At 39.6% G+C, this 20,987-nt stretch overlaps 1 protein-coding gene across 3 annotated transcripts in view; it reads left to right on the forward strand.

Moving 5' to 3' along the window:
* Window positions 1-19,181, forward strand: part of MSH3 (mutS homolog 3) — a 183,405-nt gene extending 164,224 nt beyond the window's left edge. For all 3 annotated transcript variants that reach the window (XM_061424296.1, XM_061424297.1, XM_061424298.1), the window contains exons 21-24: window positions 2,556-2,742; window positions 6,478-6,607; window positions 15,470-15,641; window positions 18,470-19,181. In XM_061424296.1, coding sequence (XP_061280280.1) covers window positions 2,556-2,742; window positions 6,478-6,607; window positions 15,470-15,641; window positions 18,470-18,566 — 586 coding nt within the window. In that variant the 3' untranslated portion in view covers window positions 18,567-19,181. The remainder of the gene's footprint in view (window positions 1-2,555; window positions 2,743-6,477; window positions 6,608-15,469; window positions 15,642-18,469) is intronic.
* Window positions 19,182-20,987: the final 1,806 nt, after the last annotated feature.

A 20,987-nucleotide genomic window follows, 5' to 3' on the forward strand; every position in this document is an offset into this window, starting at 1 on the left:
TGATAGAAAATTAGAGACTTTTTGTTAAGGATGCTAAACCTTGCCTTGTTTTTAAGTTATTTTAGGCAGTTTACTGGGATATATACAACAGAGCAGGATAATAAGAAAGTAAAATGGTATTCAAAGGTCAAGGAGAAATTAGCATAGAAACATTAGATGAAGTCACAGTTGCTGTTTGCTATTATTTTAAGATGTTATTCAATTGTTTCCTAGTAACCAGGACTAAAAGGAAAATGTGTTTAGTGATAAAATTCTTTGTCCATCAGAATCTTACAAAGTTATTATATTGCTGAAGTTTATGGGAAAAATTAATTTCTTAAGAAGAATCTCTTAAATTTCTTAGGAGAAGTTAACAGAAAATATTTTTATCAATGAACAAGTTGCCACAGTGACAAACACATACTTCCCCAGTGACCCCAGTGACTGTTTAATTGCCAGCATTTCTTCATTGTCTGCTGAGCAGCATTGCTACTTTATCATCAGGTGCTATGGAAAAATGGAATTGTGAAAGAAAATGCGTTGGCTGCTAATAATGCAGTGGCCTTCAGACTGTTCTACAGGGTGTTAATATTCCACAGAGCCCCCTCTAGGTGGGAAGGTGAGCCTCATAGTGCTGGGCTCTTGGCCACATCAGTGTTCCTTTTGTCTCGTCTGCAGAGTGAGTTTCTTTATAAGATTTCATGTGAACAAAGGATTTAACAGGTAAAAAGATATTTGAAAACCACTGGTCTTATAGAGTCGAGATCATTGTTTAATAAAAATACATCCAAGATCCACCCAAACCTGGCCCAACCTTCTTAAGGACAGAAACCCTGTAATACCGTGAGACATGCTGATACCATGGGATTTGGTTTCACGCGTTTTGATGCCATGCGGGCTTCCCAGGTGGCGCTAGTGGTAAAGAATCCACCTGCCAATGCAGGATGCAAGAGACGCAGGTTCGATCCCTGGGTCAGGAAGATCCTTTGGAATAGGAAGTGGCAAGCTGCTCTAGTATTTTTGCCTGGAAAGTTCCATGGACAGAGAGGCCTGGAAGGCTACAGTTCATGGGGTTGCAAAGAGTTGGACATGACTGAGCACGCACACACAGATCAATATATAAAGCCACCCACCTATCAGCCAAAGATATGTTCGTGTCATCAGTTCACAATCAGGAATAAAATAAAATATCGTTAAGTGAGGATCAAACATTAATATTCTGAAGAATTCAGTGTGGTTGCAGAGATAGGGAAGTTTAATCTTCTTGCTTTGTGGTAGGGAATGTATTGGTAAAGTGAACTTTGAAATTGAGGTGAATAACAGAATTTGAACTCTGATAAAGTAACGAGAATGCTCCTAAGTTAGCAACATTTCAGAAATTATGTTTTGTGGTTACCGATTTGAAAATAGATAAAATCAGCAGCACTTTGAGTAAACCCCTATCACCTCCATCAGAGATGTAATTAATTATAGTTTCTAAATGCCACTAGATCAGTTCTAAGGCTCCACCAGTCTTGCATGGGGGCGAATTACACTCTGTCTCCTGCCCACTGCAGGGTTCCAGTCACAGATTGATGAAGGCTCGGTTTCACCATGAGTTCCTCCAGAAATAAGAGATATATTATCCTCCCGTGGGTCACATGTGAACTGTTGTATAAAAGCTAAATTGCTGAAGGTATCTTTGCTGAGAAAATATTAATAGTTACAGCATTTACAAAGCTGGCTAGTGGGTCAGAGTCAATTCTAGGTTTTGCTGCTGACTGAGTTGCCTGGAGTGCATATACCTAATTTCATCCCCGCACCCCAGTTTCTTTTGTGCATTTTCCGAAATGTGTTCTATAGACCATTATTGTCAGACCATTATTGTAGACCTTGAAACTCCAGGGGAAGTTTCAAGGGCCTGTGGTTAAATGAGTTTGAAATGCTGTGTGCTAGATATGCTGTAAGAAATGCATAATGTGTAGTAGAATATTAAAGGCTCTGAGAAGTCTTATAGGAAAGAACTCTTAAATCTTTTGAACCTGTTTCTTGACATCTCTAAAGCACTTCTATTCCATGAAGTCCACTTTAGAAACCTGTATTAGGTGTCTTAGGCTATTAAACTTTTATACTTTTAGTTTGAATAAAAAATAGTTTTATCTTATTCAATGTGGTCCTTTAATTTGTAATATCAGTGTGGAATCTTAAGGAAACACTGGAAAAAGCCTTTGACTGTACAGTATACTATTACTCATGGATTTTAAACACAGCAACACAGACAAGTATTATTTTGCCCTGTAAATACCAAAACTTCTGTTTGAAATGACTAGTCAGAAAATGGCCTAGTCAGAGGTTCCCCTGCTTTTCAAGAGCTCTGTCCAATACATTGGATTCTCTCCAGAATGTTTCTATAAAGTGCCGTTTGATGTTAGACACAGTTTACATACAACATTTTTTTGGTTTGCTTAATGTAATTTCAGCTGTTATTGGCTCAAAGTACATAGACTCATGGAACTCTTTTATAATGATTGTTCAGAAAATAATGTCTGGCATCCTAATAATGAGGGAAAATCAAGATGTTGTCGTTTTGTTTATAGGATGGGGGCTGCAGATAACATATATAAAGGACAGAGTACATTTATGGAAGAACTGACTGACACAGCAGAAATAATAAGAAAAGCAACACCACAGTCTTTGGTTATCTTGGATGAATTGGGAAGGGGGACGAGCACCCATGATGGAATCGCCATTGCTTATGCTACACTTGAGCATTTCATTAGAGATGTAAGTATCTTGCGTACCTTTTTTGTATCCTGACCTCAGTTTCTAAATATTCAACACTATCTTTGTTATAGTTGATCCTATTCTTGCAATTGATCATTCAGATGCTATACGTGGAACTCAAGTAGATTGGCCCTAAATAATGTTTGAGTTCTTTAATGTGTCTTCCTTTATTTAGCTGAAGTGGAATAAACCTGGTCAGTAGGAGAAAGGCCTTCTTGGCAATATTTCCACCTAGAAACTGTATCTTACTATCCTTGACAAACTAAATTAAGATCAGAGACCATCTACCTTCAACCCAATTCTTGAGAAAGGAACCAAATAAGAGATAGTACCATTTTTGCCTTGTGAAATACTTTTTCTCAGCAGTATCCTAAAAGATCTCCATATAAGGCCTTTGAGCTGATCTTCTTGAGTCTCTGTTTTAGTAACCCCCCTCCTTCAGTGTGTGTCCTTTTTTTTTTCAGAGTTTGTTCCTAAGCATCTCAATGTACAATTTTACTTGTGTAAAACTTTCTATCCCTGTCACTTTCATCAAACTCTCCCCATTACATAGTTAATGATGATATATTTTGTTAAGACAAATATTTTCTTTAAAAAAAGAAATTCTGTATTTGCAAAAAGGTATAGCTCAGGAACTTTTCTTTAATCATTATAGGAACTATATATCATGGATTCAATAAAGTCCTATATCTACCTCCAAAACACATTTTTTTAACATTCAGTTAAGAATACTACTTAGCTGTAAAAAATGAAATTTTGCCATGTTAAGCATCGTAGATAGGCGTTATGCTAAGGGAAATAGGTCAGAGAAGGACAAATACCGTAGGATATCACTTTTTATGTAGAGTCAAAAAATACAGCACACTAGTGAATATAACAAAAGAGAAGCAGACTCGCAGATATAGAGAACAAACTGTTGGTTACCAGTGGGAGAGGGAACGGGGAGAGGCATTATAAGGTTAGGAGGAAAAAGGGATGTTACGGGATTATAAATCATGTGTGTGAAACTTTTGAAAATTGTAATGTGCTATAGAATTTAAAGAATTTTTCACTTAATAAAAAATTATTTAAGATACTCCTTTTTTTTGAGCCTTCAGGAGCAAATTATGACAGAGCTGAACTTGTCAACTTTGAATTTAATTGTATCTACTCTGTAGAAGTCTATCAGTTACTATGACCACATAACACATTACCCCTAAACTTAGTGGCTTAAAACAACAATAATCATTCATGATCTCTCGGAGTGTCTGGAGGTGAGGAAACTGGGAGCAGCTTGGCTGGGTGGTTTTGGCTCAGGGCCTCTGCTGAGGTTGCAGTCTGGTTGTCGGCCAGGGCTGGAGGATCCTCTTACAGTGTGGCTCAGTCACATGGCTGGCAAGCTGGTGAGGCGATTGGCCAGGGCCCTCAGTTCCTTACCTCGTGGGCCTCTCCATGGGCTGCTTGAGCATCCTTACAGAGGGGCGTCTGGCTTCCCCCAGAGGGAGGCATTCCAAGAGGCCAAGGTTAGAAGCAACAGAGCATTTGATTTTGCCATCATGTTGTTGAGTACACAGGGCCAGCGCTCTTCAGTGTGGGAAGAGGGTCCTCCAGAGCATGAACAACGAGGAGTGAAGATCGCTAGGGCCACGTTAGAGTCTGTCTGCCAGAAGCAGTTTGTCAAAATTCCAGAGAGTTATTTAAGAATCTTCAGGAACAAATTATGACAGAAGTGAATTTGTCACTTCTGTTTTCATTGCTTCTATAGCAGTTTTTGGATATTATAAATGTTGGTGAAGAAAGTCTTAGGTAAAATTTATCTTGGAGGAAAGTCATTGAAGAGGATTCTTCAGGAACAAGAGTTCTAACCTTTTTATGGTTGAAAATCTTTATTTTTCATGATGTCTATTGATCACTAGAATGGGGAAGAGAGGAGGAATTGGGGAGGCTCTGTGTTGCTGCATTAAGCTGAGTGTGGCCTTGATGAGGGCAGTGGTGTAACCCAAACCCTTAGATCTTCCAGCTAGAAATGCCTTTCAGCTAAGGGAAGGGGCTCCAGGGAGCCAGCTGGTCCTAAGATGCTTCAGGGCAGATTTTAAGAGCAACTTGTCAAAGAAACCCTGCCTTAATAAGTTTATTTGTACTTGTTTTTAGACAGAAGACATATGTTCTGACTTTTAATAAGGCGGATGGCAGATGAATCAAAACGAGTTCTTTAATTCGATTACTCTTTTCTGCTAATTTTTAGACCAAGATTTGATGTTAACTTCCCCTAAGACAAGGATTTCTAGAATACATAGAACGTGTGCTTTGAAACAATGCTAATTAAGTAACTCACAAGTCCGTACTGATAGTGACAACACAAAAGTAAATTTTAAAATGGTGGGGGTAGGGTGGGAAGAAGGGAAAGCTCTACATTACAAAATGCCAGCTAATAAATAGAGAATGCTGTTTTTTAAATTGACGTTTATCAACTCTGACGATAATGACCGATTCTGGCAGTGATGATCAATAGATGGTAAGATTGTTGGAGAAAATGATAGTCACACAGTTTCAAAGTGTAACCCCACAAGTTATTTATTAATTAATTAAGAAGAAGAAAGGTGTCAGTACAGTGAAGAATGGGCACGCACTTAAACCAAATAATCAGATTTAGCATCCCCAATAATAGATCAGATTGACACCGTGTGCCTTTTGATGTGATATATTGGAAAGATTATGTCACCTACATGTATATGTAATATTCCTGGCATTAAATTTTGATCTGAATTTAATCAGGAGAAAACAATCAGGTGAATCCAAACTGAGAGAGATTATGCAAAACAACTATCTTGGATACTTCAAAAATTTTAAAGACATAAAAGTCAAAAAAAAGAGAAGTCTGGAGAAGTCTTCTAAATTAATGGGTACTAAATAGACATGACCAGATGTACTACATGAGTCTTGATTTTTTTTTTAAATATAAAGAGGTTTCTAGGGACTTCCCTGGTGATCCAGTGGCTGAGACTTCCAATACAGGGGGCCTGGGTTCAATCCATGGTTCGGGAACTAGATTCCACATGCCGCAACTAAGACCCAGCATAGCCAAATAAATAAATATATTAAAAAAAAAGAAATTTCTAAAGAACATTATTGGGACAGTAAGAGAAATTCACAGACTACATAGTTAATAAACAGTGTCAGTGAAAGTGTTAGTTGCTTTAGTTGTGTCTGATTGTTTGCCACCCCGTGGACTGTAGCCCACCAGGCTCCTCTGTCCATGGAATTCTTCAGGCAAGAACATTGGAGTGGGTTGCCATTTCCTTCTCCAGGGGATCTTTCCAACACAGGGATTGAACCTGGGTCTCCTACATTACAGGCAGATTCTTTACCCTTTGAGCCACCCGGGAAGCCCAAATAGTGATGTATCAATGTTAAATTTCTTGAGCATAATAACTTTATTTTGGTTATGGAGGAGAATGTTTTTATTCTCAGAAGATAGAATCTTAAGTATTTAAGGATAAAGTTTCATGATGTCTGCAGTTCTTAAATGGTTCAGGAAAAAAACTATGTGTGTTCATGTGAGTGTGTGTAGAGGAGGGAGGAAGAAAGGGGAAATACAGCAAAATATTAACAAATGGCTGTCTAGATAAAGAATATATGAAGGTTCATTGTACTTTTCTTGCAGCTTTTATGAAGGTTTGAAATTTTTCAAAATAAAGTTGGAGAAAATTTTAAATTTAACAATAAAATAACTTTCATTATGTCTCACTGCTTTAGGTGAAATCCTTAACCCTGTTTGTTACCCATTATCCACCAGTTTGTGAACTGGAAAAAAGTTACTCACAGCAGGTGGGGAATTATCACATGGGATTTTTGGTTAACGAGGATGAAAGCAAACAGGATGCAGGTATGAATTGTTCTTGCCGTAAGTACAACTATCATTCTGTTGGCTTTTGTGACGAATAACCCAAAGTTCATAGGAGTATGAACTTAAGTCGATTGTAATTGACATTTGTCCAACATCATTTTCTCTAAGCTTTGGGTCAAACAGAGTTTGCATTTCTCCTCGCCATCTCTGAGTCCTTCTCTAGGCCTCTTTATCTCATTTTTCTTCAAGAAGAAGGTGGGGTGAGGGGGGAACATTTAGATTTTACTCCTAGGTCCATCTTAGGAAAGATGCCTTAACAGTCAACTATATTAGTCATCTTTGAAAAATACTCAATATATTTCCCAAAATATGATTTAACATGAATTACTTACTAAGAGCAATATTCTATACTTGCTGTTCAGTCGCTCAGTTGTGTCTGACTCTTTATGACCCCATGAACTGCAGCACACAAGGCTTCCCTGTCCTTCACCATCTCCTGGAGTTTGTTCAAACTTGTGTCCATTGAGTCGATGATGCCATCCAACCATCTCACCCTCTTTTGCCCCCTTCTCCTCTTGTCCTCAATCTTTCTCAGCATCAGGGTCTTTTCTAGTGAGTGGGCTCTTCACATCATGTGGCCAAAGTATTGGAGCTTCAGCTTCAGCATCAGTCCTTCCAATGAATATTCAGGGTTGGTTTCCTTTAGGATTGACTAGTTTGATCTCGTTGCAGTCCAAGGGACTCTCAAGAGTCTTTTGCAGCACCATAGTTTGAAAGCATCAATTCTTCGGCACTCAGTCTTCTTTATAGTCCAACTCTCTCATCCATGCGTAACTGCTGGAAAAACCATAGCTATGACTATACGAACCTTTGTCGGCAAAGTGATGTCTCTAGTATTCTATACTGGACATATGTTTTATCTGAATTTGACAAGGAAAGTGAATCTCAGGTAAATTGGATCCCCCATGTCAGGCACCTGGGTGGGAGCTGAGTTGAACCTAGAATCCATGTCTTCTGCCTGCAGGTTCTTTTCATCTCTGTTAGAACTGCTATGTGAGAGTTACAATATTTTTTTCTTAGCCTTCCATTTACTACTCGTGTCACAGAAATGAAACATTTCATGAAAAAAGAATGTCATTAGCCAATAAAAAAATTCAAGTGCTGTTAGTAATGTAGTAGATTTTAGCATTTTTCCCCATGCTCAGTAGTAATTTTTTTAAGCCACCAGCCTGTGGGCCAGTGATGGTTTACACAGTTGGTGTGCTACAATGGAAAATCCATTATCCAAGATACTTCATAGTCCAGATTTTATTTTGGAAAAGTAATAAGTAAGGATGGACCTGAAAAAGAAATCAAGCAACTGGCCCAAATAAAACAAAGCAGTGGACCTGAGATAAATACAATGTTAGGCAATCCTTGCCTTTCGCCACCATGCGATCTTGAAAAACACACCATAAATTCTCTCATGGAAACAGTTTCACATCTATTCATCTGCATCCAAAGTGACCAGAGGAGCTCATAAGCCAAAACTCCATGGGATAAACAAAACAGATTTCACCAACAGGGGAGGGAGAGTCAGTGGTAAGCGTTTGATGTGAACTAACTGCTAACCCAGACCCTTATATCTTAAGTGTTTTGACTTTTTATTTTATTGATTTAAATTTTTATTCATGAACAGAATTTTAGAAAAACTAAATGATGCTAAAGACACGTGCTAACAGCAGTGGTCCCCTCTTCCATGCTTTTCCTACACGGCCCCTCCTCCCTCCAGTCCCAAGGCAACTGTTTTTGGTTCTTTCATCCGTCCGTTTCTTCCCTGGGTCTAAATACTGTGCTTATTTTCCTATCTCTTGGTTCACCAGCCTGACAGTATTACTGACTGCTTGTGTTAAATGAGGGTCTTCAGTCCTCCCTTCCCCTTTCCTCCTAGTGTAATGGTTTCACATTTTTCCTATTTCATTCGAATTCATTGTTTCACTGTTACTGCCATTAGGTATTGCTTACTCCTGAGGCACATAAGGAGACAAGTATGTTTTCTTTCTTTTACACCTTTTTTCTCCAAGGTCATAATTAATTGTTTTTATTCTTTCATTTCATTGTTTTGAGTCTCTTGTTGATTCTATCCTCTAGTAACTGTAAAACGCCTCTCTAGACAGTTTTCACATGATTGCACCTGTTGATTACAGGTTTCCTTACTGCAGTCATTCCTCCTGGAGTCCTATGTCCTCCTGCTCATCTGAACTGGTTTCTCCCTAGACCTCAGCTGTTGTCCCGAGACCTGCCTTGGTGTCATTCTGGGATGTCTCTTAACCTGTCTTCTGTTTGTTTACTTGCAAGTAACAGAATGCTTGGACTCACTCTGGCTCAGACAATGAGGATAAATACAATCTTGTATTATGGGAACCTCAGGAAGGGTGGGCTTCAGCTTCTCTTCTTTGCAATTCTCCAGGCTTTGCCTTCCTGCTCTGCTAATTTCATCATCACACTAGTAGCAAGATGGCTGCAGTTCTTTTGTGCATCACATCCAGAACTGATAATGTCCGAAGGAAGAAAAAGGACCAGCATTTCCTGTGAGTCTTTCTTAGGAGCAGGAGAAATTTTCTTAGATGCCGACTAGGATCTCATCAGTGTCCTGTCTTATTTTCAGAATTGATTCACATGCTCATTCTTTTTTTTTTTTTTTAATTAATTTTTATTGGAATATGGTGGCTCAGTGATAAAGAATCCACCTGCAATGCAGGAAATGCAGGAGATGCAGGTTCCATCCCTGGGTCTGGAAGATCTCCTACAGGAGGAAATGGCAACCTACTCCAGTATTCTTGCCTGGAGAAATCCCATGGACGTGGGAAATCCTCTGTCCATGGGAAATCCCATGGGCAGAGGAGCCTGGTGGGCTACAGTCCATGGGGTCACAAAAAAGTTGGACACAAGGACTTAGTGACTAAACAACAACAGTAGTTGCTTTTACAATGTTGTGTTAGTTTTTGTTGTACAGCAAAATGAATCAGTGCACATGCTTATTCTTAAACCACTTTCTAGAAATGAGAATGACAAGGATAACTTTGAATAGCCTAGACTAATTTGAATCAACATTTGGAAGTAGACATAAGGACACTATCCCCTGGGTTAAATGGTCAGGGAATTAGTTCAGTTCAATTGCTCAGTCGTGTCTGACCCTTTGCGATCCCATGGACTGCAGCACGCCAGGCCTCCTTGTCCGTCACCAACTCCCAGAGTTTATTCAAACTCATGTCTATCGATTTGGTGATGCCATCCAGCCATCTCATCCTCTGTCGTCCCCTTCTCCTCCCGCCTTCAATCTTTCCCAGCATCAAGGTCTTTTCCAGTGAGGCAGCTCTTCATATCACCTGGCCAAAGTATTGGAGTTTCAGCTTCACCATCAGTCCTTCCAATGAATATTCAGGACTGATTTCTTTTAGGATGGACTGGTTAGATCTCCTTGCAGTCCAAGGGACTCTCAAGAGTCTTCTCCAACACCACAGTTCAAAAGCATCAATTCTTTGGTGCTTAGTTTTCTTTATAGTCCAACTCTCACATCCATACATGACTACTGGAAAAACCAAAGCTTTGATTAAATGGACCTTTGCTGTTAATGTCTCTGCTTTTTAATATGCTGTCTAGATTGGTCATAACTTTTCTTCCCAGGAGCAAGCGTCTTTTAATTTCATGGCTACAATCACCATCTTTGGTGATTTGGAGACCAGAGAAATAAGGTCTGCTACTGTTCCACTGTTTCCCCATCTATTTGCCATGAAGTGATGGGACCACATGCCATGATCTTAGTTTTCTGAATGTTGAGTTTTAAGCCAACTTTTTCACTCTTCTCTTTCACTTTCATCAAGAGGTTCTTTAGTTCTTATTCATTTTCTGCTGTAAGTTTGGTGTCACCTGCATATCTGAGGTTATTGATATTTCTCCCAACAATATTGATTCCAGCTTGTGCTTCAACCAGTCCAGTCTTTCTCAGGGAATTAATCCCTTTATAAATAAGTGTTTTCTTAGAACTGTAATAGATTTTGGAGAAGCTGCTAATAATATTAATTAAAGGAGATAAAATTTTTAAGACTCTGCATGAATGAAAATGTCTCCATTATACCTTCACACTGGATTTATAATTTAGCTAGGGCTAGAATTTTAGGTTGAGAATTATTTTCTCTCAGAAACTTGAAGCATTGCTCCATTGCCTGCTCACATCCAGTATTAACCCTGGCTGTATCTAGGCTTCATCCTTTGCCTCTGACCTAATCCCTTTTCTGTCTAAATTCGAGGCTATTGGTCATCAGTAAATCCCCCAAAGGCCTTTAGGGTGCCAAGACTCTGTGCTTATCTCTTTCCCTTGGGGTGGGATAAATCAGTGGACCAGCAGTGACAGACCTGCGTTGTAGTGTCTTCCAGACCTTGGACAAGTCACCTAATCTCATCCGTGTCTAATAAATTTTAGGGATCTCTCCCGAAAGTGACTGCAGAAACTATTTGATCAGCACACATCTGTTTAATAACTGCCTAGAGAAGTTTTGCTTTAAGACAGTTGTGCTAAATTTCCCTGTAACAAGGAGAAACTTGAATGATTGCTTTCACTGACTCTAAGCAGTGTCGGATAAGCTTTTCAATAATATCTGTTTAAGAAATGATCATTGGAGAAGGAAATGGCAACCCACTCCAGTATTCTTGCTTGGAGAATTCCACAGACAAAGGAGTCTGGTGGGCTACAGTCCATGGGGTCGCAAAGAGTCGGACACCACTGAGCGACTGACACACACACACACACACACACACACAATGATCATAGCTTATAAGGAGAGTCCTCATGATGAGCTTTTATTTGAGGCTGTAAAGACATGAGTTGTTTTTACCATCTGCTCTCTGACCTGGCTCTCTGTTCCTCCTCCCACTTCTTACCTCTCCTTCCCATGGAAGAGTGGTGAAAGATAGTCTTAAGGTAGAACCTAACTTAATACAGCTCCTTCAGGTGATTATGGAAGAGTGGTCACATAATTTACCTTGATGCTGCTCTAAGAACTACCATCCATGCTGTGTGCTAAAGTCACTTCAGTCATGTCCAACTCTTTGTGACCCCATGGACTGTAGCCCGCCAGGCTCCTCTGTCCATGGGATTCTCCGGGCAAGAACACTGGAGTGGGTTGCCATTTCCTTCTCCAGGGGATCTTCCCATCGGGGGTCAAACCTACGTCTCTTATGTCTCTTGCTTTGGCAGGCAGGTTCTTTACCGCTAGTGCCACCAAGAACTACCATAATCATTACTAAAGTAGAGACTACATATGATGACAAATTCAGCAGTTGTTTGTCCTGAGATGTGTTAATGAGTCTTTTGGGGCAACAGATATAATTTAGCTATATTTTATAGCTGTATTTAAGAAGCATCTTTAGCTAGCTATATTATATATACTACATATTATACATATTATATATATATAAAGCAAAAAAAGAAAAAAGCTGTCAGCAAAGCAATGTTTAAATGAGGGGAGTTTGTGGAATTCAGCAGGCTTTCAGTAAAGGATGGATGGATGGATGGATGAATGAATGGATGGATAATGAATGGACAGATGGACTGACAGATGAATTAATCTCATTTTTAGAAAGGTCATTTTCAATTCTGGATTATAGAGGTGAGGCTGGAGGTGAAAACATCAGGTAGGACTAGCCTAGTTGAAGTGATAAAATCTGTGTTTGTCTTAAAAATGAAGAGAGCTAACTTTTTTGATACCCCACTGCTGTTCATTTCGCTTTGGGTCTTGTGAGCAATTGAAGGGTAACAAAAAACTATCCAGGTTGGCAGGCACTGGTTTCTGCATGCTTCCTTCCTAGTCTTTTCCCACCCACTTCGTCACCTGTTCTTTGTGTTCCTTTAGTTTTCTTTGGAGGTAAAGGATATTCTTAGTGCTTTGCAATGTGAGTTTTAGTCTATGTATTCTGAGAGTGTCAGCATTCTTTTCACCTCCCACCTCTAGCACCTACCCTTAGAAAGATATTATTTGTCTGTTGCTGAATTCTTAGAGGAGATTAAAGACATTTCCATTATCCTTTTTTCTCTTGTGTTCAGTCTTTGGGCTTTTTAGCTTGTAGCTGATAAGAGTAAAGCTTACATATTTATCAAATGAAATAATGTTATGAGAAAAGCTCCTGATAAACTTATAATAAGTATACCAGGGTCTCAGAAGTCACCGTGAATCTGGTCATCTTGGCCATTTTTGCAGTAGAGTGCAATTATGTTGAAGTTTATAATAAAAGCTGCATAATCCTGAATTGCTTTAGATTTATCAAAGATTAAACTGTATGCAGCTGTTGGGGAGGAAGAATTTGTTCTTGGTTCTTTGGGTGATCTGATAACCAAATTAACATAAAGCAGATTAACTGGAGAAAAGCAAATTTAATTATGTACCTACAGGGGCCCCAGAAGAATATGAGGGCCAGTGAGGCAGTTGAGGCTTCTCTACCATCCAGACCTAAGGAATGGGATAGGAGAAGGAGCTTCAAAGAGGAGGAGGGTAATTGACGGGCAAATGGGAAAAACAGATATTTGGTAATTAGATTGTTTGTCTTGCCATATGCATAGGTCATTCTGATAAAAGTTCTCTCTGGTAATAGTCTGTCTCCGAGCCAGCACCCCTCTGCCCATCTAAATTCTTTTAGGCCATTGAAGGGGGAGATAGGTCTTCCTGAGCCTTTTGGACCTTCACTATCTTCAACTCAAGAGAGTCTGCATGCCAAAGTGGCACATTTTGTTCTGAATACCTTTGCAGCATTGTCTTTGTATTACTGTACTTCAGTTCAGTTCAGTTGCTCAGTCGTGTCCGACTCTTTGTGACCCCATGGACTGCAGCACGCCAGGCCTCCCTGTCCATCACCAGCTCCTGGAGTTTACTCAAACTCATGTCCATTGAGTTGGTGATGCCATCCAACCATCTCATCCTCTGTTGTCCCCTTCTCCTCCTGCCCTCAATCTTTCCGAGCATCAGAGTCTTTTCCAATGAGTCAGCCCTTCGCATCAGGTGGCCAAAGTATTGGAGTTTCAGCTTCAACATCAGTCCTTCCAGTGAACACTGTACTTCATGATATCCCAATTCTTTAAAAGTTTTAGCTTCAAGCATATGTATTAGGTGGTAGACTGGTGCCCTAAGAAACAGATTCTGAAATTCGAGTGTCCGAGTTTTATTGAGGAATGCTTTCACCATCAACACCCGAGCAGGACTAGGCAGTTCTGGGCTGCGTTACAGTTGTAAGACTTCAGCCAACCCTGCAGAGAGCCCGGTCAGGGGTTGGTCCTTCAGAGTCACCTCAGCTTGAGGCGAGAAAGCCAGACTTTTATGCCTTTTATTATCTTATTGTTCCATAACAAATTTCCCGTAAAACAGCAGCTTAGCACAGCAACTGTTTATTATCTCATAATTCCTGTCAGTCACGAACCCAAGCTGAACACCTCACAGTCTCTCTCACAGGCTTCATCCAAATATTGGCCAGGTAGCAGTCACTTCAAGGCCTGACTGGGACAGCCCACTTCCCAGCGCTCTCACATGCTGTTGGCATACCTCAGAATATCCACTTCCAAGATCATTCACACAGCTGTTGGTTGGCCTCCAGACCCTCACTAACTTGTTGACCAGAGACATCGGTTTCTTCCCATGTGGACTTCTCCATAGGGCAGCCCACAGTATGGCCACTGGCTCCCTTTAGAGCAAACAGGGAAGAAAGTGAGAGTGCCCGAGACAGGCCACAGTCTCCTGCAATCTAATCTCAGAAGTGACGTACCATAATCTTTGTCGTATTCTATTCATTAGAAGCAAGTCCCTTGGTTCAGCTCACAGTCAGAGAGGGAGAATGACTCAAGGACATGGACACCAGGAGGCAGGGGATCTTTGGTGGCCACCTTCGAAGCTGCCTATCAACCCCTGTAGCAGCCAGTCCACTGGATGCAGGCTGCCCACGATGGGAAGTGACCTTGGGCGAAACAGCTTTCTTCAGCTGTGGAAGTTCCCAAAGAGAGCACACAGCTGAGGGTTGCTCTGATAGTTGGGGCAGTCCGAATGGGATTTGGATGGTACCAAACAGCATCCACGGGCTTTCCAGGTGGCACTAGTGGTAAAGAACCCTCTTGCCAATGCAAGAGACCAGGGGTTCGATCCCTGGAGGAAGGCATGGCAACCCACTCCAGTATTCCTGCCTGGAGAATCCCAAGGACAGAGGAGCCTGTGGGCTACAGTCCATAGGGCTGCACAGAGTTGGATATAACTGAAGCAATTTAGCATGCACACATGTGAACAGTATCAACTTTAATATGTATAACTCTTTTTTAACTAGGATATTTAATAAGCCAGAATTTCTCAGTCTTGATATTTAAACTATGCAACATGTATTATTTCCTTATCTGTTTTTGTGGCTTTGTTTCTTGCACTCTTGGAAACATCCCTTATATATGTTACTTTGCAGATTATATTACATACAAGACTGGTGAATACATTCTTTCACTGGAAAACACTTAAAAAAAAAACTTTTTAAAGGAGAAATTATATTGTACCATGTATCAGAATCATTCTCTTTTGGGTATAGAAATTCATTTGAAAATTTTCAGCAAGCAGCATACAACTAAATATTTCTTAACTTACAATGAATAATTGTTAAAAAGCATTTTAACTAAGCTAAAAGGTAGATCCTAAATGCAAAAGCATTTTCAAAACAGTATTTACCCTTTTTCTAGATATGTAAAGAAGGTAACAGATTAGGAATAATGGATTTCTTTTTCAGATTACAAATTTTAATTGAATAAAGTTATACAGATTTCTATTTTGTCTTTAATCTAATTTCTTTCAATTTTCAAGTGTGGTTTTCTTTATCTCTCTCTTTCTTTTAACTTTATTTTTTTAGGTGAAGAAGACCAGGTCCCTGATTCTGTCATATTTCTTTATCAAATAACCAGAGGAATTGCAGCAAGGAGTTACGGACTCAATGTGGCTAAACTAGCAGATGTTCCTGGAGAAATTTTAAAGAAAGCAGCTAGCAAGTCCAAAGAGCTGGAAGGATTAGTAAATATGAAAAGGTCAGAATGATTGTGTTGCATTTTTGATTTATAATGAACTCTTCCAGGTTGTCCCAGGAAGAGGATTGTCCTGTAAATGAACATCAGATCTTCCTTCAAGCACCTCTTCAAATATTCTGAAACATTCAATTATGATAAAATGAAAATGGTTCTTCCCAAAGCCCATGTGAATTCATTTAGGCCTCTCTAGTCAGATCTTTATCTGTTAAGTTGCTAAGTTGGTTTTCCGATCATTTTTCTAAAGAATTAACTCCTTTGTGTATACCAACACATTGGTTGCTTAAAATATTCATTTATGAAGAATATTACTAATGGAAACCTCGATATATAAATAATATTTACAGTATTTCTTTTATACTCTTTTATGCTCATTCAGATATGCAGCAGTTGCATTCAGAAGTGAAGAATTCTGTCAGAACGTGAATGAAAATAATAGTGCTGGGTTAACCAAAAAGTTCTTTAGGTTTTTACGTAACATCTTACAGAAATGCCTGAATGAACTTTTTGGTAAAATCGGTATCACAGAGCTAGGTGATTAGAGTCGGTATCTGTGCATGTCACTTACTTTGTGGATTTGTTTGTGACAGATTTTTTATTCTAAACAAACTTCTCCACCACCTAGAATGCTTTTTGTGAATGCACTTTTACCCTGGACACCCAGTGAGTATGTAGTCAGTGTATAAACTGATCGTCATACAAACCTGAAACATACTTTGGAAGGAAGATATTCCTAGGAAAATACCCTATTAATAAATAATAAATTGCAGCCTTTTGTTTCCCAAATACCAGATTATATTTTAAAAAAGCATAAACTCCTCGCCCACCTCCTACCCCACCCTGCTCTGCCTGAAGAGTCTAATTGACCTGCGGCAGGGTATTGTTGCTCTGGTCCATGACCATGTGATCTGGAGCGAATAGGCTGTAAGTCAGATAGAACATCCTGGCTGGCCATTATGCCGTAGGAATATTTTTTAGTTCTGGGAATTATTACCAATTTAAATATTGAACTATGAACACCTGATATTTTAGTTAAAGAGACAGTTGCCAGCTTGTATACTGACAGTCCTGCAAGCAGCTTCTCCTCCTCTTCTTTCTTCCTCTGTGTTTCTGCCTCACACTCCTAACCTTGCCATGGTAACCGGTGGTGGGATAGGTCCAAAGTGCTGGAATACTGCAGCACTTTGTCGTCCGGTGGCATTCTCTTCTGGATCCTTTCCACAACACCAGATTAGAAACAAATGATTCAATCAGTGACGGGCTACTTCCAGTTACTTGTTACAAAATAGATTCACCTAAAATTTTTCTAGAGGGAAAAGTGATCATCTATGAGATTTTAAAAGTAAGCTTAGCCCTTAGTTCTGCTCAAAGTCCACAGACAACTTTAATCCTCTCTTGTTGTCTTCTTATTTTTCTTTTTTCATAAAGAAACTGGAATTAAACTTTACTATAAAAGATGCAAGATGGCAGTAAGATATGAAAGTTCTTGTAGGCTATAAAGCAAGAGCAGTAAAATTCACAGGTTATTTATAAGTATTTTAACTCCTCCGAAAGACAACTACTGCATATTAACGCATATATATGGAATTCAGAAAGATGGTACCAAGGATCCTACATGCAGGGCAGCAAAGGAGACACAGATGTAAAGAACAGACTTTTGGACTGAGTGGGAGAAGGCGAGGGAGAGATCATTTGAGAGAACACCATTGAAACATGTACATTACCATATGTAAAATGGAGGACAAAGTGCACATTTGATGCATGAAGCAGAGTACCCAAAGCCAGTGCTCTGGGACAACCCAGAGGGATAGGGCTGATTCATGTTGATATATAGTTGAAACCATCACAATATTGTAAAGTAATTATTCTCCAATTAAAATAAATTAATTAAAAAATAAGGTAAAAAATATTTTAGCTCTTCCAATTAGTATATAATATTTTAAAATCTAGAAAGTTAGCTTAATAAGACAGAATTGTAGGAAAAGGCTGCTTTGGCATGATATCTGATGATTTATCAGGACAAACTGTATTTGTTGTTTTTCCTTTTCACTAAAAGTGGTTATCCCATTGATTTCATTGGTCACAGAACCCAAACTGAATCTGGTGCATCCTTATGAGTTTGTTAATAGCTAATATTTATTGAGTGCTTGCTATGGATACCAGCAAGTTTAGGTAGTCAGTCCTTTGCAGCAGCCTAGACACTGTAGCCAGGTACTGTTCTTACTGCTTTACATGCATTAATTCACGTAACCCTTATGATAACTTTGTGAAATAGATACTGCTGTCATCCTGTGTTGTAGTTGGGAAAAATGAGGGTAGGAGACTGACCGGGAAACCAGGGTCACCCAGCTAGTTGGCGGTAGAGCCATGATTGGAACTCACATTCCCTCTGCAGACCCTAAATATTGGGTTGGTCAAAAAGTTCATTCAGGTTTTCCCATAAGATGTTAATATTTAACTGGATTGCATTTTTGCAGAAAGAAAAGTAGGTCTGTGTTATGTTGGCATTTTACTTTTCCAATAGCCTGCGTTATTTTATTAAGTCAATTTCACTTTTCATCCTGTGAGCACACACAGCATCCAGCTGAGTTAGAAGAGGGAGGAAGCTGTGCCATCCCCTCCCTGGAGCTGATCAGCAACCTTGGTCTCTTGATTAAAGCAGCCGCCCTGAGAACTTCTTTCACCAAAAGGCTGATGCTCCCCACCATAGCCTCCTAACCATACAGCTTGCCTGCTATTCTAATATCACAGACTTTTCATAGTTTTGATGGGATGGACTGGCCCCTAACAATTCCATTTATAAAAGAAATGGTATTTTATTTTCTGTCCAGGAAAAAGCTGAAGTGTTTTACCAAGCTATGGACGGTAAATGATGCAAAAGACTTGCAAAAGTGGACCGAAGAAGAAATTACAGACATCTCTTTGTGATGTTACGTTTTGGAACCGAAAAATAGAGAATTAAAAATACCAACTGTGTGAAAACAACTCTCCAGTAACAGCCCATCTTTGTGTGATGTGAGCATAAAGCCTGACTGTGGCAAATTCCTATCAGAAACAGGGAGGCCTTTTGTGTAGGTTCCTGCTATCCTGATTTTTAAAAGTATAAACACTTTTGAATATTAAGATTCCTATCATGTCATTAGAAAACCTCATGGACAGTAAGATTCAAATAAAAAGCTTCTAAGTAAAATCTGAAGTAGACTGTATAGTTCATGAAGTTTTAGAGGCTGATATAAAAAGTAAAGCATGATTTTATTTGTTTCAGTTCAGATAATTTGCAGCTGGGTGAAATGTCTGGCAGGAATATACCTTTTATTTGAACTGAAATAATTTTATGATACTACCAGTTTATTCACTGTGAGCATAAGAATTTTTGAAAAGAAATAGAATTGTCAGGCTGTTTAGAAACTAGAGCGCAGAAATAACAAGGTCATGAAATTTGAGAAGTTAAATAGTGTCATAGTCTTAAGCAATTTGGAGATTGTTGGATGAAATTATTTGTCATTCATTTCAGTAATAAACATTGATGAATACTTGGTATAATTTATGATCTTTTTCCTGTTGAATTTGGGGTTTAGTTATGGAACCAAGGTTGCTGTTTTTTCCACGTGCACAGAACTGAGCTTTCTCACTTTGGACCTTTCTACTATCTGATACAGCAAATGCCTTATAGCTTTGTTGATTCATAAAAGCACTCCCTCCCTGCAAGGTTAGGGTAACACATGATCATCTATGTCCCTGAGCTTTCTATAGCACTTGAAACCTGGCTTCTCATATGCTTTTTGTTTCTTGCACAAAGCTTCTCTATCCTACTTCCCACTCAGTTTTCATTCTTACTCAGTGAAATGCCTTCCACACATTTGATGGTCATATTTCTAATTTCTTCTTTAGGTTATTTCGTAACAGTGTCCATAACAGTGAGCCATGAAGACAGTCAGTTGAGTCTCTCCAAGTTGATGAATAGTGGTTGGTTGCTACACTTTAAAAAAAAAATTATTTATTTATTTGTGTCAGGTCTTAGTATTTGGCATGTGGGATCGAATTCCCTAACCAGTTCAAACCCAGACCCTTGCATTGGGAGCAGGGAGTCTTAGCCGCTAGATCACCATTACACTTTTGAGTCACTTACACTCTAGCCCTTTATAGAGTTAGAATAGGATGTGGTTTGATTCCTCCATCCTTGCATTATATGCTTCATTAACATATAATGAAATTCTCAAAAATATCTCAAAATAGAGTTAGTTGGGATTTACTCTTTAAATTTTAAATAGCAGCACTTTTTAAACAATGTTTCAATATACTCAGTAAGACTGTCAATGTTTTATGTTAACAGAGGTAGTGCTGTATAGGCAGGTCAGCAGAAAAAGGAGATGAATTCAGGAATGTCACACCCATGGCTGGGGAGCTACAGGGACCAGCAGTCACTGCTCATGTCCAGGTGGACACTCCGGGCCATCTCTGGCTTGCCCAGGTCAGTGTCAGCATTCAAGCAGGTAAGGGTTTCAGGAATAGTATGTCCAGGCAGTGACAGACCCCAGAGTCTGGCAAGTGACAATGCGGAACGTTGCAAGGTAGATTCCCTAACATAAAGCGGGATATCAACTAGTCAGTTTGAGGGAGGACAGGCCTGCCTCCAAGTTTGAAAGAAGCGTGCCAAACACGCTTTCTAAGTGAGACTCCTTCCCAGCCAGGGCACTGAGGTGTTGAAGGGAAAGTTGTGTCAGAGTCCTAGTTATGATGGTTGTCCCCATGTTGTGGAGGTTGGCAGTAAAGATGATTGATTAGGTACATAATCCAGGTATCAAATTTAAGGAGGGCTGCAGTTGTAACATTAGATATAATGTATTTGAGATCCTGAGTTGATTTCCTTTAGTTATATACCTGGAAGTGGGACTGCAGGATCATACGATAGTTCTAGTTTTTATTTCTTAAGCACCCTCCATACTGTTGTCCATAATGGCTGTACCAGTTTATAGTCCCACCAACAGGGTATAGTTCAGTTCAGTTGCTCTGTCGTGTCCAACTCTTTGCGACCCCATGAACCGCAGCACACCAGGCCTCCCTGTCCATCACCAACTCCCAGAGTCTACCCAAACCCATGTCCATTGAGTCAGTGATGCCATCCAACCATCTCATCCTCTGTCGTCTCCTTCTCCTCCTGCCTTCAATCTTTCCCAGCATCAGGGTCTTTTCCAATGAGTCAACTCTTTGCATGAGGTGGCCAAAGTATTGGAGTTTCAGCTTCAACATCAGTCCTTCCAATGAATATTCAGGACTGATCTCCTTTAGGATGGACTGGTTGGAGCTCCTTGCAGTCCAAGGGACTCTCAAGAGTCTTCTCCAACACCA

This window comes from Bos javanicus, chromosome 7, assembly GCF_032452875.1.
Source record: "Bos javanicus breed banteng chromosome 7, ARS-OSU_banteng_1.0, whole genome shotgun sequence".
Classification (NCBI taxonomy): Eukaryota; Metazoa; Chordata; class Mammalia; order Artiodactyla; family Bovidae; genus Bos; species Bos javanicus.